Source organism: Barbatula barbatula (assembly GCF_947034865.1).
Source record: "Barbatula barbatula genome assembly, chromosome: 17".
NCBI lineage: Eukaryota > Metazoa > Chordata > Actinopteri > Cypriniformes > Nemacheilidae > Barbatula > Barbatula barbatula.
This window is the reverse complement of record NC_136780.1, coordinates 13,715,944-13,734,263: the sequence shown is the minus strand read 5'-3', so window position 1 is coordinate 13,734,263 and position 18,320 is coordinate 13,715,944. Positions and strand designations below refer to the sequence as shown.

At 39.3% G+C, this 18,320-nt stretch overlaps 1 protein-coding gene across 1 annotated transcript; it reads left to right on the top strand.

Annotated features, from left to right (window-relative positions):
* The first annotated feature begins 9,718 nt into the window (after positions 1 to 9,718).
* Positions 9,719 to 15,527, top strand: LOC306906899 (potassium voltage-gated channel subfamily A member 3). The gene is made up of 2 exons (XM_079478624.1): positions 9,719 to 12,480; positions 14,388 to 15,527. The coding sequence occupies exon 1, from the start codon at positions 9,846 to 9,848 to the stop codon at positions 11,388 to 11,390; it is 1,545 nt and encodes a 514-aa protein (XP_079334750.1). The 5' UTR covers positions 9,719 to 9,845; the 3' UTR covers positions 11,391 to 12,480; positions 14,388 to 15,527.
* The last annotated feature ends 2,793 nt before the right edge of the window (positions 15,528 to 18,320 follow it).

The following is an 18,320-nucleotide window of genomic DNA, read 5'->3' as shown; positions in this document are numbered from 1 at the left end:
CGAGCGAGAGAGTGGCTCTCTGAGACTGGTGTTGAACAGCACCGCCAGCTCCCTCTCCCCGAAGACGCCCTGTTCCGCAATGTCCAGGAATCTCTCCACATACTCGTCCACAGTCTCACTTCCCTGGCGAAGACTACAGAGGCGACGGGCCACGCTGGACCGGTCAGTGTCCATGCTGCCTGCTGGGTTCAGATTTGGCTGGTTCGTTCTGTTACGGATGTGTTAGAGAGAACCCAATTGCAGGCAGCGAAACGGGGATGAAGGGGTTAACAGATATACTTTAATAAATAACAAGAACAAACCAAACATCCACAATGGGAAAACACTAACTAAACTGGAGACAAAAAAACTGAAAACAAACTCATCCCACAAGGGGGGGCAAACGTAAACAACTAGGACTAAAACAAGGTACTTTGAAACCATACATACACTACGAACAAGACCAGAGAACTAGGGGACATGGCAGGAAACAAGAACAGCATACAGTACATCCAAGGTACACGTACAACGAACCAGCACAAGACAATAGACAAGAGGGCACAAACCCCGGAAGCGGACTTGGGGAAATCGTGTGGCCACTTCTCGGCGAACCAATGGCCTATGAAAAATCCCCCAAAGCGTCAGTAAACAATTTCAGGTCGAGCAGTGATTCTGAAGCATCGTTATAAAAAAGTTCTTCCCTTCCAGTTATTAATTAGGTAGGACCAAAATCTGAGGTCGGAACGGCTTCCTGCATTTAGCAAAATCATAACGCTTAGTTCCGCCACCGAATGGGTCAGGGTAAGCATGCGTGAGATAAATAACTGGCCTTGGGGAATTATGCTTGTGGCAAAGTTTAAGTGGCCTAGGAGGGAAAGCATAACGTGATTAGAAGCTGCGCTGCGTGACGAAAACTCTTCTGTGAAAGATTCTAATGAGTTTATCGCGAGGAAGGGAAGCTTGGATCATGACCGAATCGAGTTGAATGCCTAAAAATGTTAAAGCCATAGATGGGCCCTGCGTTCTCTCAATGGACAGGGGAATGCCGACGTGGAAGTTTGGAATTGGGGAAATCGATAAGTAAAAAATCGTTGAGCAGGTGAAGGACGAAGGGCAGTTTATTAACATTCAGCAGGATCCAACAAAGGGCTTCGGAGAGAGACAATTAAAGATGTGAGGGCTGCTTCTGCAACCGAATGTGAGTCTTGCAGCGAAATAAAATTTTGACTCTTTCTGGCAGCTGTAAAATAAAAATGTTTAATGTTTTTCTTGAATTTGCAGTCTTTCTCATACATTTTTTAACCGTATTTCAAAAACAGTGAATTTTAGAGTGTGAGCTTTAAGATGTTGCTGCTGTATTTACACACAAATGTCTCATGGCTTCTGTTCTGAAAGAAATGCCCATTCATCAAACTTTAACTCATGAATTCACTGGATTTTTTCCACATGTTTTTAGGGTTAGCCTCCTCCTGGACTGAACTCTTTGAACATCAGAAACATGCAGCCGAGCGTTTTCACAGCTTGGGGGGAATGTACTGTAGCTGTACTGTACCTCTCAGTTAAATAAAAGCTGGTGTATAGATGTTGGCATGCACATTCGATGGGGGAAGGTGAATAATGTGGAAACATTTTATTAAATTCCTGTCTCTGGTTGGCTCTCATGTCTTGGACAGCAGAGCATCTGGTTTTGCTCAGGCTGGGTCAAAGCAAAGGCTTAGCCATCTCAAAGCCCTCAAAGAGTTTTGGACAAGAAATGTAGTGTTTGCTCATCCTGTTCTGAACATACCATAAAGAGTTTTCATATTATTCATATATCCAATTTTAAATGTTTGTCATTTCTGGTGTTGACAGGATGTCAGTCATAGTAGGCTACAGAAAAAATGGCATTTGCATTAGCTTTATATTATAGCATGCTAACACCACTTTCATAATGTACAGTCCCAAGCAAAATATCCAGCTTTGGATATTTGAAGCCTTTGCTTTTAATCAAACTTATTTGCAGAATTTTTTTACATTGGAAAGTTGTAATTGGGGTATCAATTAAAGTTTAGCTTTGAGAATAACTTTTTTGTACATTGTACAGGTGTTTGCCATTTGTGTGCTTACATTTGCTAGAAATTTGGCAGATTTAGTTTAATTTAATATTAAAGTATTTTATGTATTTGACCTGTTGATTTATTTGTTTTTGCACTTTCTAACTGATTGTTCAACTTTAACTTTGTGTGTTCCCCTTAGCGCCACTATGTTTGTGTAAAATTATATTACTGAAACATAGACATAAGACCCAAGCAGACCTATAAATGCGTCCTTCCGTGCTCTTCAGAATCAATGTGAGCGTTCTGCAAAGCACAAAGAATAAAAATAATAACAAAGGAGACATACAGAGTCCTTCACAACATTGAGGGAGTATTTGAAGGTAAAGTAAAGCAAAGTGGGTCTCTTCAGGAGGTTGCTTTTGGCAAAGACAGAATGACCCAGTTACTAAACACAGCCAGTCCAAGACTGTACAAGTGAAGGACAGGCAGGCCACACAAGAGCAGAAGTGCATGCTGGCCGATATAAATGACTTATCACTACTGCACCATCCAGAGATACAGAGAGAAATGTCATTGAGGGAATAAAACTTATATTATTATATATTAACTTTACACAGAGTCTTTTTGTCTCATTGTCCCAGTGAGGAGTGCAAACAAGAGAGCTACAGTATAAAATGGTGCAAGGACATTTATAAATGTTTTGCTGCGTTTGGAATTGAGGACTTTGGCTGACACTCTGCTAATGTGTGCTGGGCGGTTACCAAGCAAGACATGTCCCAGGATCAACATCCTTGTTGGTTCTGGAGCAACATTCCTGTTATTCAATCAAACAAAAATTATGGTAATGTTCAAAGATGGGCTTAAGGCTTGAGTCTGGTCATATGAATTTATTATTAGCCTTCTTAAATGGGTGGTTAGTATTTTTTGTTTGGGTTAGGATAGGACTATGTTTGCTGTACGGTGTCAACAAAAGATGTTTACCCAGGAACACGTTCTTCTCGGCAAAATTTCACATGGGATATTCAGCAGTACCAAAATATTTGGATATGTTTTGAAACACAATGCTAACTGCAAACTCCACAGAATACATTATGTATACATGTCATAATTGCCATTAAAATACATGATGGAAAGGTCATAATTTTTATCACACGAACTTGCGTTTGTGTTGGAATGAAATAAGCTTTCATCTGGGAAATTAACATATTAACAACCACTTTGCATTTTTATCCATAATTTTTCTTCTATTTTCTGTCAAGCTTCAACTTTAACTTCTTTTAACAAATAGGGTTTTACAAGAGAAACAGGCTTTAAAAGGATTTACATCATTGCGACCTTGGTGCCTCTAGTAATTTTGGGCCCTATGAAAATATGTGAGGTTGTGCCCCCTAACGCACCAAACGTTTTGTCTGCAATTTAATGATACATTTATAATTTAGATTACATTACTACTAGTACTGTTACTACTAATAAAACTGATCTCTGGGGTGCGTGGACCCTTGTCTTAACTTTACCCCCCATATGCTACGCCCCTGATTACGACTAATACCCGGTTTATTTGTCTCACTGAAACCAGAAGGTAAACTAAAATGCATTGCATTGTGGGATATACTGTAGATTTCCAAGCAGTGCCTGTTGTGTTGTGTACTGCACAAACAGTGATCAGGTAATGTGACAATTTCAGGCATAGAGAAAATATACAAGCACGTGGTATGCTTACTGTAGTCATAGTTACATGATAGCGTGCTGTTCAATACAGCCTTGGTGAAGCAGAGATATGACAGAGAGCTGAACAGACTGCTTTGTTTTATGTCAGTCAAATAACACCATGAACCAGAGGGAAACGATTGTTTGTCAAAGAGCAAGACAGATACAGTAGTTTCCCAAAGCAAAGCTGAATCACCCAACTGTTTGGTTTTGGTGTGTTTGAAAAACAAACAATTTCTGAAGCCATACAACAGCTTTGCGTGACTGAAATGTATTTATTTTACTGATAATCTTCAGTTTATCTATAGCTCCAGTGTAAGACATTTAGTGACATCTAGCGATGAGGTTGCGAATTGCAACCAACGGCTCACTCCACCGATCCCTTTAAGCACTACGGTGGCTGACACAGAACTAAGATGTCGTCACGTTTTCGCTTCTTTGCCGAAGGAAATTGCGTATTTACGAAACGCAATCAGTAGAGCAATTTGTCCGTGTAGGGCCACTGTAGAAACAACATGGTGAATTCCATGTAAGGTGACCCACGGTGTATGTAGATAGAAATAGCTCATTCTAAGGTAATAAAACACAACGCTTCATTGTGTAAGGTCTATATCTCTCTGAAGACATAGTAATGTATAATGCATTTCTGTCAATAGATCTTTCGAAAAATACACACTGGACCTTTGAATGAAATATGGTACAGTTTATTATTAATCAATTATCCTTAGCCTTGTTGCTTATCTCATCTCACTTGTCCCTCCACTGCAACAATAAGTCTGTGAACCACTTTCATACGAATACAACTAAATGAATGTGGTAAGGAAGGTTAGGTCCATTTTTTAAATGGATAACAGTTGTGTAACACAACTTAAGAGTTGAAGAACTGTGAAACACCCAGAGGCCATAAGACCAGTATAATTAATTGTTAAACTGTACTTTCCACAGCTATTCCTATGAATGTTTTTGAGCTCCTTAAAAAAAGGTAAATCCATGAAACTGTATTATTTGTAGTCCATCGATTGAATAGAATGGTGAAATGTAAAAAGCCAGTGGACTTTTCTTCGGCATTTCCACAGACCAAAGAGAATTTGTGACATCTCATAAATTATTTACTTATTTATTCATTCATCACCTGCCGATGTCATACTGAAACCCTCCACAGCAGTTTGCTGCAGTCAAACACACTTTTGTGTACAAAGCAAAACTGTTAATGAGAAGTGTTACAAATGTCCTTCTAAAATTTTTGTTTTTATCAGACTCCTGTGTTTAGGTTCAGAGATTTCACTTTAATGGCAATGAATACATCCTATTTGCCATTAAAGTGAAATCTCTGAACCTAAGCACATTTTACAAAAGGCACTTTTACATCATATTTTGCTATTTTAAATGATCGCTCTTAGGTCAATGTAATCAATGCATGTGCAATGGCCACACCCCTTGTCAAGTCCATGTTGCTTGAACAAACTGCTGATATACCAAATAAAGATGTTTTTTTTAATTCATTCAGTCAGACCTGGATTATGCAAAAACATTTAGCATATTAAAGTTATAATCATACATACATTTAGTTTAGTACTTGCTTGAATAAAACATATGCCACTGTTTTTGGTGGTTGCCAGGGAATTGCTAATGAGGTTTCTAAAGTGTTCTGAGAGGTTTCTAAGTGGTTGCTAGGGTATGCGGAGTTGCTGGTAAGTGGTTATTTCCTGACCCAATAAAAAATATTTTGCCTAGCTGATTATGATCCCTGCTTCAATATGCCGTAAGAGATTATATTGCTTTTTTATTATCCAAAAAATCCAAATGCTTTAAAAAGATTGCTTCTCAACAAGTCACGTGATTTAAGGTGCCATTTATTTTCATTAGCACATTCATTTTTAAAATGTAATACTCAATATCCTTATCCACACATACTTCAAATAATATTTGTAAAAGTAAAGTCATATTTGTCCTAAGACCATCACTTATTATGGCCTGAATAAATAAATCTTTCCCACTGTCTGGCTTTCATGTTTAGTAAAAGACAAATTTTTCTGCTTCCATAGCAGAGCTCTTCAATGGTCGCAGATGACTGTGTTTTTAGCAGCTGGTGTTGAGGTTTAATGTCTGCTGTGTTCATTAGCTGGAGCATGTGTGTGTTCTCTTTGAAGGAACACTTTGAGAAACAGCTGAGTTTTTCAAAACACAAATCACTACCGGCATCCTATACAGCTATGGGAAAAACTGTAAAAAGATGAATTAAATCATCTATTGTCTGCGCGGCAGGAAATAACAGATTATGGCTGAAAGAGGGCATAATTGACAAGACATTAAGAGAAGGAAAAAAAAAGAATCAAAGACACTCAAACTATCATTGTTGTCTCCAGATATGGCTCAGATTACTCAATGTTCGGGTCTGTCATGCTGACAACTATTAAACTGTCAGAGATCGTAGATTCTCTGTGCTTTTTGTCAGATGTAGGAATTTCAACGTGACACTTATGTCACAGTTCATTTGCATAAAATGGGGGTGTTTAGAAAATACAAACAATATTATAAGTTACTGAAACCCAGGTTGAACTCAATATTTGGGGAGTTTGTACAGCTTCTATATGACGCCACCAGTTTTACTAAACATGACCTAAATACCTGAGAGATTACATCACATGAATGGAGGGCAGCACCATGCAGCCCAAATTGTTGTTTATTTTTCCAATCGTTTCAATCTTCCTCCTCTCTTCCCTTGGGTTGTTTGTTGTTTTCTCTGGAAGAAATGTTCTCCCTGCTATCAAAGATTAATTTTGATGATGCCCACTGCTTATGGGAGTCAACAGCCTGGGGACTGTACAAGCACCTGCCCTTGCACTATAATATACCGTATATCAAAATAATTTTTAATAATCGGCTAATAAATCATCATTTGGGATTCATTATCACAATAGTTGAAACTAAAACAGATGAAGACTCCAGTGGTGTGCATCCATGAATGGTGTGTATTGTCTCAAAAGTTGAATAGCTTTTTTACAGCTGATATTGAAAATGTCTGAGCTCAATAAGGCAACGAAGCCACATTGTAATGTATTGCATTAGTGATTAATCCATTATTTGCCATTACCAGTTTATTTTGTTTTATTGTGTTTAATGCTTAAAAGAAAAGAAATTTGCTGTGGCCAGAAGCATCATTCCTTTGTTCCTTGAGTAAGCTTGCTTCATAGTCAAGCACCGAGCATGTCTTGTTTAAAAGCATGTGGTGAGCAAGACAGCTTCATTTACTGGGTTAATAAGGCCTCAGTTTCAACTATATTTAGTCAAGGCAGTGGAAACCATGCTAAAAACCCCTGTGGCGTCCCATCGCTCTTCTCTCGCCAGAACACGATTGGCATTTTTTTATAGCAACGTGGCCTGAATAAGGAGATGAATTTAGAAAACGAACACTGCAGCACTGCTTGGCTATTATACGTTCAATGCATACACAGGTGTTGTCGCAGAGAAATATTATTTAATTGCAATGTTTTGGCTTGTGCGTTGAAGAAAGAATTAAAGAGGTATAGTATATTAGTTAGCATATTATATATATATGTTAGTATATTAGATACATTGGTTGCAAATTTTTATCATATTAAAGGGAAAGTTCACCAAAATATTTAAATTCTGTCATGAATTACTCACTCCCTAGTTGTCCCAAACCTATTCCTTTGTTTGGTTGAACACAGAGAAAGATATTTGGACGACTGTTTGTAACCATTGACTACCATAGTTGAAAAATGACAATGGTTGTCAAAAGTGCCCTGTGAAAAATGATATGCTCAATAAATTATGTTCACACATGTTTTTCCATTTACTTAACACATTGAAATAATTTAACCATTTTCAACTTAACTTTTTTCGTTTCAACTTGAGTTCAAAATCTGCCTTAAAATTTTAAGTCAAGTCAAATTAGTTTTACAAGTAATTTGTCTAGTGAGAATCATGTCAACAAAGAGCAATTATCACTAGACAAAATATAAAAAAAATTATTCAAATGAATTGTAAAACTAATAAGACGTGAGTTAAAATTTTTGAACTCAAGTTTCTAAGTTGAAACAGGTTATATTTTTTACAGTGTGGGTAAACTGAAACATATCTATTTGAGTTTAAACAAAACACATATTTAAGTTTTTAAGGCCACAGGTGAACTCTTGTTTCTAAGTTTAACCACCTCGAAATGTTTTACCGTGGCCCATCAACTGTTATTTTGTTTACCTACATTCTTCAAAATATCTTCTTATAAAATGATTACTAAAGGTAAGATAGAATCCCGCACCCTATATAGATAAACCTTTTTCAAATAGAAAAATGAATTTGAAGATGTGTTGTGGGTGTGTGTGATGTTACTTTTCTCTGCAATCTTACATATGTATCGTGGGCCATACAACATCATTAATTTCACATAACTTTAAAATAAACAAGGCACCTTAGTCTCCAACCACTATTTAGAGGACCCTAAAGTGCTAAAAAAACTTTAATAATAAAACAATGCCCTGACAACCTTCCACACAAATCTAAAATTGCACAGACAAATTTGAAAATGTATTCACAAGTGCATTCATACAAGTTGCGTGTGTGAGTCCGTATTCAATGTGTTACATTGTCAGAGCAGTGCGTCAAGGATGACGTGTAAATGTGGAGTTTGAAAACAGCCTCAAGGACACACTGAGCTCAAACAAAAGTCTCTCTGAAGGAGCAGGAGAGAGCATGTCATGAATGTAACTGGAGAACAATTTGAAACGCAGAATTCAATTACCTAACCATTACAAGAGAATTAATGAAGTCACATCAGATCTGCAGATACTCCCTGGACAATTACAAAGACCTCCGTGTCTCACCTCAAATGAAAGTGCTTGGGTGTGTAAGAACACAACGCTTGGAATGAGGTTTGGGTCAGGTATGATATAGATACCACAAAAGAATATGGATGAATCAATAATGGGAGTAAATATAGTCCTGCTTTTAAAGGAACTAAAGACAGACACATATGTATGCAGATTATAATCAGGTTAAAAAGATATTAAAGTCTTTTAAGATAAGAGCCTTCAACATGAACATTAGGAGTTAGGGTAGATTCGCATAGAATTAATTTGATGAATGGATGGGAGGGGGTGGGTGGCTATATGGATGGATGGATGGATGGATGGATGGATGGATGGATGGACGGATGGACGGACAGATAGATATGTCCTGGTTTCAGAACTATGGACAGCTCCAGTATATTTCTCTGGCTTTTTGCCTCAAGTCACATAGAATTTTCCAACGTGCTTTGTAAAGGGTGTCTCTGTTTCTTCATTCTCAGTGTCTCTTAAAATAAAGTCATCAAAGTCATGCAGCATTTAAAAAGGAAAAACACGAACACCTACACACCTGCCTAAACAAATAACCATGATCCTGTATTTCCCAAATGAGCTAATGCAACATTGTGAGCACGTAACACTGAGTTCGCATAGAGATGAAGACCCTGCAGCCCTCTAAATGTCAATCAGCGCATGTCATTTAATCTTTAAAGTGAGGGCAGATGCACATGCCACATCTCATTGACAGTCTGGATTCATGCACAAGCTTTCGCTCAGACTGTATTCAAGGCACGCCAGAGACAGCTGAAGCATCACAGCATTCATTGACAGCATTTATTCATTAGTTGCTGGTCTGGTTAGACAAGTAACATGATGGCTATTATGTGTTTGCCCTTTATCGGCATGTATGTTTACTACACACCAAATATCATGGTTGATGGTTACTATGGGTACATTTGCGGTTACTATGATTGAATGACTATATAGTTATGGTTAGTGAGTAAAACCGCGGTAACGTTATCTTTTAGTAAGGGGTGCCACAAACATGGCACATTTGAGGGCTTCAGTGACGCGCGCGCGCCTGAGGTTCATGTTTATGTCTGTGTGGTTTGCGATTGGGCGACGAGCGTCCGCGCGCCTGGGCGGGAATAGGCATGTGTATAAACCTCAGTACGCGCGCCGTGGGCGGGAAGACTGGACCGAGAAAGTAGCGATTCAAGGGTGAGAGGAGAAAGCGAGAGCACGGGCGGCTGTGGCTGACTGGAGCTCGCGGAGGAGGCGCGACTTCCACTGCCCCTCCGACCTAAGCAACAGATGTATGGACGACCACCTCAGCCTCATCCACTCTCCTCCGCCTTCCTCAGCCAAGCACCGGGGCAACAACCTCGTGAACCACGGCTACACCGAGAACGAGCAGGACATCATGACAATTGTTGCGTGTGACAACATGCTGGACGAGTCGGCGGCGCTGCCCGGGCATCACTCGCTCGAGCGCTACGAGCAAGACCACGAGTGTTGCGAGAGAGTTGTCATCAACATATCGGGCTTGCGTTTCGAGACACAGCTCAAAACCCTTTCTCAGTTCCCCGAGACTTTACTTGGAGACCCAAAGAAGAGAATGCGCTACTTCGACCCCTTACGAAACGAGTATTTCTTTGACAGAAATCGCCCCAGCTTCGATGCCATCTTATATTACTATCAGTCAGGGGGGCGGATACGGAGACCTGTTAACGTTCCCATTGACATATTCTCCGAAGAAATACGCTTCTATGAACTTGGCGAGGAAGCCATGGAGAAATTCAGAGATGATGAGGGCTTTATAAAAGAGGAAGAGCGCCCGTTGCCCACAAACGAATTCCAGCGACAGGTGTGGTTGCTCTTCGAGTATCCAGAGAGCTCGGGTCCAGCCAGGGGTATTGCAATCGTCTCGGTCTTGGTCATTTTAATATCTATCGTGATCTTTTGTCTGGAAACGTTACCCGAGTTTCGGGACGACAAAGACGCTCCAAAGGTCGCTCCGCTTTTAAACGGAACTCTCCCTTACATCACGAGTCCCTTTTCGGACCCCTTCTTCGTCGTCGAGACGCTTTGTATCATTTGGTTTTCGTTCGAACTGCTCGTCAGATTCTTCACGTGCCCGAGCAAAGCCACGTTCTCCAAAAACATCATGAACATCATTGACATCGTGGCCATCATACCCTACTTCATCACCCTGGGAACTGAGCTGGCGGAGAGGCAAGGTAACGGCCAGCAGGCGATGTCCTTGGCCATTCTCCGGGTCATCAGACTAGTCCGTGTGTTTAGGATTTTCAAACTGTCGCGGCACTCTAAAGGTCTCCAGATTTTGGGGCAAACGCTCAAAGCCAGCATGAGAGAGCTGGGTTTGCTCATATTCTTTCTCTTCATCGGGGTTATATTGTTCTCGAGCGCCGTCTACTTCGCCGAGGCAGACGATCCTGACTCGGGCTTCAGCAGCATCCCCGATGCGTTCTGGTGGGCGGTGGTAACCATGACGACCGTGGGATACGGCGACATGCATCCGGTCACCATAGGGGGCAAAATCGTTGGCTCCCTGTGTGCGATTGCGGGCGTGTTGACCATCGCTTTACCAGTGCCTGTTATAGTGTCCAATTTTAACTACTTTTATCACCGAGAGACCGAGGGAGAGGAGCAGGCTCAGTACTTGCACATCGGCAGCTGTCAGCCTTTGTCCTCCTCCGAGGAGCTCAAGAAGACGCGTAGCACGTCGTCTCTCAGCAAGTCGGAGTACATGGTCATTGAGGAGGGCATCAAGCAGCCAAACTTCCCCGCTCCGAACATCCAGAACTGCGTTAACATTAAAAAGATGTTCACAGACGTGTAGACCTTTTCTTAGGTCTGAGAACCACGACGGCTTTCCAGACGTACCAATAATCGTGATATGCGTAAAGGCACCGCTGTGGGTGTAAGGCTTGACGGCCAAGTGCTGGGTGTATCGTTTTATGGGATCGAGAGGAATTTGTTACACGTGTTTTACGCAAGTTCCCACGCACCTGTTCCATGTGAGAATAAATAACGTTTTGGCTTGCAATCTATTTAGTCAGTCATATAGGCAGTACGTTAAATAATATATCGACTTAATTGATATTCGAATGTGCTAATTGCTTATTTATTGCATAGCCTACATGGGCATCGGCTGTGAACTAAAATAGGTTTGTTATTTAAAGATATTGCATATTGTCTTACATTACGGACAAACGTCGTTCGGATCATATATTACTTGTTGGAATAGGTGTTTTAGCCTAATGACATCGTGCGTTTCTGTTGTGTGTTTTTCTCGTGTGGTAAAAAGACTCATAAGATTTTAGTGCACTTTTGTTCTGCTATTCGCGCAGACGTAGCAACATACGAATTTCGACCTGAAATATAATTCGAGCACACATCTCAATGACTTTTCAATGTGCGTCTATAAAGGACACAAGAGGGTGAGGAACGATTAGAGACCGAAAGCGATACTTCGGATCACGTCGGAGTGATGCAGTCTCCATAGCGACGACGCGACCCCGCTATTGTTGCCATGGCATCCTTTTTGGTTTTCACAGTATACCTCAGGAATGCTGTCAAGTCTGGAACATCATACCCAGATGAGCTAATAGACCAGCCACCTTACTGGAATCTAAACGGAAATAGGACAACAACTACACTTTCCACATTTATAAACTGTTGGCTACTGGAAGTTTCCAACAACTAAGCCACACTCTGGGATAAAGTGCAATACATGTTTAATCACTCAACTGTCAAACAAAACACTGTCTAACTGGCACAAAGTATAACATTGATGAGTGTTGAATCACACCGCCTGCCGATACACTGTTCATTCGCAAGGGTCTGCGGTACCTATACGCCAAATGCTTTGAGTAGCCTGCCATTTCTATTCCCATGTAGGATGGACATCTCGCCTTGTTATAATAAAGGTAAATCACACACCACACCTAAATGTTTTACTATTGTTTAGCTAAATATGCATGATATGCATTTATGTGTATGTAAAATGTCTTTATGGGACGATACAGCCTAGTCATAAAATCCAAAACAATTTAATTGTGAGCAATGGTTTGCTTGGCAAGTGTTGTGAAAGCTCTGGCTGTACAGTTGTTTAAACCGTTGTAGAGTTTTGAGTATTTCTTGCCTTTATTCTTATGGGTTTGAATAAATAGGCTGTGATACACGTAGCTGCCACACCTATACTCACCTTAAGGTGACATTGATTTAAAGAGTGACCGTGTGGCAGTGCTGCCATCTTGTGGCTCAGAAATGACTGTGGCCTTAAAGGGTGAGTTCAACTCAAATACATTTATACATTGATTGTCATATATGTGGCCCCAACCCTGCATGGGAAAAGAAGATATTTTGTGAATACTTCAGTGGTTTTGTGTCCATATAATGAGAGTTAATGGGGTCCAGTGTTGTTGTTTACCATTGTTCTTCAAAACGTAATTATTTTGTGTTCTTCAGAAGAAGGTCATAGTGGTTTGGAATGACATGGTGAAAGATTTTTCATTTTTGAGTGAATTATCCCTTTAATGGCCCTTTCAATTAAGTTGTCCAATTTTAAAGTAGGAATAAGCAAAGTATGTATTTGGTTATCCATATCACAAACATAAGTAAAGAACTGTAGTATTAGGCGGTGCCAGCTAGCACAGCATTAGTGTATGGAATGATACCAGCGCCATATGGATAAGAAATAAAGATGCTCAAAGTTTGTTTACAAATCTTATAATTGACACCTTGCAAAACAGGTACAGTGCTCTGCTTGTTTTTAGCCTCATACTGGAAGCAATCTGCTTAAGCTGTTAAATGTGTGTGTATCCTGAAGCTGTTAAACCACTGGCACATCATATTGAAATCTTGAAATCTTTTAGTCAGCTTATATATTGACAAATATACTGTACATGTGTCCTATTTAGAAAACAAACTGTTTATAATATATTATTTTATATTATTAAGATGTATATAAAATATAAATAAAACAGATTTAACTTCATTGTTAACTTCAATCTTTTGCTCCCACACGTAGAACACATTTACAGTTTATTATTACTTTTATAGGCACTTACCTTTAGTTTACTTTTAAGTTGTAAATCATGACATACATTATATATGTATAATTGCTATTATAACAGCTTTCACGAAAGACATGCACTTCATTATGCCGTTCAAAATTATAATTTGTTTATTTCAGTGATTTTAAAAGTTTGGGTCAGTGTGTATAAAAAAGTTTATACAGTAATATCAGATACACATTTACTTTAAATATGAAAATGTGTGATGCTCAGATTGTCACGCATTTGCAAAACCCAGTTGTGACAGTAAAACAATGACACGTTTAAATGCAGAGAGATCATCTGATCTTCTGCCACATTGCACACGTCACTGTGGGGAATCTAGGACAGGCTGTGTTTCTTGGGGAGCATTAGAGAGCTGTTCTTTACCTCTTGTCTGTCTGTGTAGCTGCTTGTAATTTAAACCCTTTTCCCTGCATCCTTGCACGTATCCTATGCTGTTTCTTTTGACTAGTTTGGTACCAGAGGCATTTCTGCTCTTTTTAAAGCTTTTGCTGCTCATGTTGCATAATAGACCTAAATGAAAGTCCTCATTTCTCGGACCTCATTCAGGGCAGGCGAGATCTACTTTCAGGTTTTAGGTCAGTTAAACAATCTCGAGGAAATAATGTGCAGGTTGAGGTTCGGTATTTCTCAGTATTGACTGAAATGCCTCACAACAGTCTAATCTTAAAATTATGTCAGATAGGAACTCCTTGGCAACCACCCTAGCATCATGGCTGTTCTGTAGTTTTTCATGTGTTTTTGTTCACCCACAGATATGAGAAAACAGGAGATCGTTGACGCTTTAAAGGAGATCAATCTCTAAAGGCCGGATTGCCTGTGTGGACCCCAGCTTGCCAAACGTAGGGCCTTGTGGACTGTTCCCTTCTCCTCCAAACTTACAAGAGGAGGTGCCTTGCAAAACCCCGCCCCCTGCAGCCTCCGGGCCCTGATTTCCCCACAGCACACCACTTGCCTTTTTAGTGTCTATTTTCCAAAAGAAGATGGACTTCTGTGTTCATGTTCTGTTTTTGCTGCGACAAGTAAGACTCTTAACTCCACATAAGTGCTCCAACATGCCCCCCGTCGGCCTCCGCCATAGCCGAGCGGCGTGTGCTAGTTATGCTTAATCCATCAGCTGTGTCGTCAGACTGTGATGTCATCATTGACGTTGCTGTATAAACGATAGTCATAAATGTGATTTCCTCCTTGTCATTTTTGAGTGGCGTTGGTTTCTTTCTCTGGTCCCATTTGTATGTCCCTTTATTGCCACATCATAGCCATGACACAGAGGTTGTTGTTATGGTGCAATGCATCAGGTTGAAACGTACATTTTAACAATATGGTACAGGAGGCATTGATGCATTGTGAATACAGATGAAATGCATTGTTAGATCTTAACGATGCAGTGTACTGTATTCAAAATATAGCACCTTTGGCTAATGTTTATGCGAAATGGTCGCAGGACACGATTTTAATTAAATCTTTTTTTTCTTAGTGAACTATTAAAGCACTAGACTATCCTTCTTCTAGAAGATACAGATGCAAAAAAAATTTTTTCAGAATTTACTATTTATGGGTAGTGTTTAAGTAAAATTATCATTTTGTTTCTTTCTGTGAACCATTATTTGCTTTTATTTGCAAAAGATTGAAAGGAGTCAAAATACGAAAAAGATACAATGACTGCAGATCTTTTATTTTTATGTTTAAACATCACAATACTCATGTTTTTATCATGTATTCTAGGATTCGCTAAAAAAAGAAAAAAATTTGTCACAACTTTCATGCGCTCTCTCATTGTACTTGGGTGACTATGTCATTCCTGAATTTTGTGTTTGGGTCAGGTCCGTGCCATTTTCAACACTGAATCTAATAACACACTTTTTACCATTAAAAATGTGTATTGGTTAATCGCGGAAAGATTTTTATGTTTTCCTTTATGGTTTTAAAATGGATGAAAATAACAGGACTGAGTTTTTAGCACAAAAGTACAAGAAATATAGCCGTCACAAACTGCTCCGAGACTCAAGGTCAGAAGATCCAAATGCAGCTTTATTCCACAAAACGATACAGGCAATGGTCAGGACAGGCAGCAAACAATCACAAACGGTACAACAGGCAGAAACTATAAACAATCCACAATCAAACACAACAATCCAACATGTAAACCTCTCAGAATCAAAGTGTGTCAAACCTTGCGAAGACTGATATAATGAAGCAGGTTTGTTATATAGAGACAGGTGCAAGAGGTGACTAGAGACAGTTGAATGTAATACAGATAAACAAGTCCAAAGTCTTATGGGAAATGTAGTGTATATGGCAATCCGGGTGAATGTGGAGAGTGCCCTTGTGACCTTGAGAGGCACTGTGGTTAGTGGCACTGTGACTCTGACAATAGCCACATGGAGAACTTGTTAATAACACAAGGACATCAAGGAAATTGTAGTGATTTGCTAAATAAATTATAAACAAGTAACTTCCAAAAAATCATAGGAAATAGGACTGTATGTTGTGATTCAACCTCTCCAGCCATTGCTAAAATATCATAAAATATACAAAAAGAAAATGAGAAATTGAGGTTTGTTATTCACTTGGCATTCAGAAGACCAACATGATGAAACCTTCTGCTTTAAATATGTCTTGTTGAACATTTTAAAGTTTACAGAGGTTAGGATGTGCTAGGGTAGCATGCCTGGGTAAAAACCATGGGACACGACTGAAAATGTGCAATATATCTAAAATATTTCCGGTTTTTATGAAAAAAATTGAAGCATAGATTTAATATAAAATTTTAATCAAATTAAATGTAAAGATATTTGAGGGATTTAACCTTTATATATTGCATGGTAAGGTATAATTATACAGTAGATAGTGGGGGTACATAACTAAGGCCATTTTTTCCGGCTTTTTTAAAATATTTTATCTCAATGTTCAGGGAACTTTCCTTAATAATAAAATTTATTTTAAAGTGAATGGTGAATTTATTTGTATACATATAATGGGGACAGAAATGGGGATAGAAAAAACTGGTGTGATCTCTCAATTTCTTATATTCTTTGGGCTTTAAAATAAAGTCGGTCTGTTTCCAGCACGCCTGTATCTAAAACAGGTTGGAGACTCAAAGAGTACAGCGTAGTAGTGTGAAGGATTGATTCCCAGAGAAGTCAATATGTGCAAATTCATAAATGTATTTCTGTTTGGGTGCCGAATTACTAGAGCAGTTTGAGCTCAATGATACCCATAATTCAAATTCTTTTCACAAAAAAAAGAGCTTAAAACCAAATTATCATATACGTCAATATTTTGTGTTTCATAATTCAATGTGCCTTTGAAAAAGCTGTACTTAGATCTGCAGTGGCCCAGTTGCATGACTTTGAAATACTGAAGAGAATGTCCTTAGAGTCCAGGAAGAGAAGGACATTTTGAGTACCGACATCCAGTTCTCACATCCAGTTCTCCAGACATGCCCCAAAGAGCCATCTTGTCTAGCATCATGACTGTGTTCTTTCTCACTTTTCGTGAGGATTTATCTGTGAATGATGCAAACCTCATCATTCTGTAGTGATATGCTTTACACTGTCATGCAAAAAGAGGGATGCCACCCGTATGAATGCCGTATGAAGAAGCGCATATCTTCAATAAGCCTCCTATTTCATTCAGTGAGAAAATGTCGCCAGTGCTGCCCGTGAGTGAGAGGTCTCTCTTTCCCGGCGCAACAGCCAAAATTTATCGGATTTATTAGATGATGTCGCGTTATTGATCAGAACTGACGATTGAAACAGAATGAGAACGGCTTTATTGTTATAAATATAATCGTTGAATCAGAACAGGCCTAACCTAACGATTGTCTAAAATCTAAAAAAGTGGAGAGAAATGAGAGAAATAGGCCTTTTGTGTACATAGAAAAAGTCTTAAATCTTTTGAGTTCAGCTCATGGAAAATGGGGCAAAAACAAAAGTGTTGCGTTTTTTATTGTGTTTAGTGTAAAATATAAAAATAATATAAATATAATAGTAATTTACAGTGTAAAATATAAAAATAATATAATAATAATTATAATGTATTGTTTAACTGAAGAGCAGATTTTGATGATGCTCAAGTGTTTAGTTTCTATGGTTGTCATGTTGTGGCCACAGATGGGTTGGATTGACACCATTTTGGAGAGGGAGTTAAAAGGAAATGTTGACACACTGTGACCAGATGGAGTTTTCTCTAGTAGATGTTTACTTTTTAACCATTAGCTCCTAATACCAGAATGGAGGTCTGACTGTAAGAATCCAACATTTTTGTCCACCACCAATCTTTGGTAAGTCTGTGCTTTCTTAATGATCAGCCACTCATATAAAACTACCACATATCATTGGCTATTCTCAACAAACTGCACCGTCTGCCATAATCTTCTCGCGTCAGCACAAAAGCTTCTGTAAATCTCTTTAAAGAGTCCAAACAGACTCAAACAGATGGTGTTCTCCATGTCCCCCCTACACTGCCATCCCCATCCATGCCAGGCTGCCATACTGTTCCAGCATGTTCCAGACTTCAGATGGAGATGAAATAGAGAGCAGAGGCTCGAGGGGGTTTCCTTTGTCCTCCAGGCCTGGCTCTACCTTTTTCCATTACATGGTCCATCACGGAGAGAACACCAGCGGCCTTTCCAACAGGATATTCCTGCCGGCCCGTTTCCGGTTCACTGGGAAGGCATGAGGCAT

What these genes read in the sequence shown, in the direction of transcription:
- LOC306906899 (XM_079478624.1), top strand. Translation starts at nt 9,846, where the DNA reads ATGGACGACCACCTCAGCCTCATCCACTCTCCTCCGCCTTCCTCAGCC.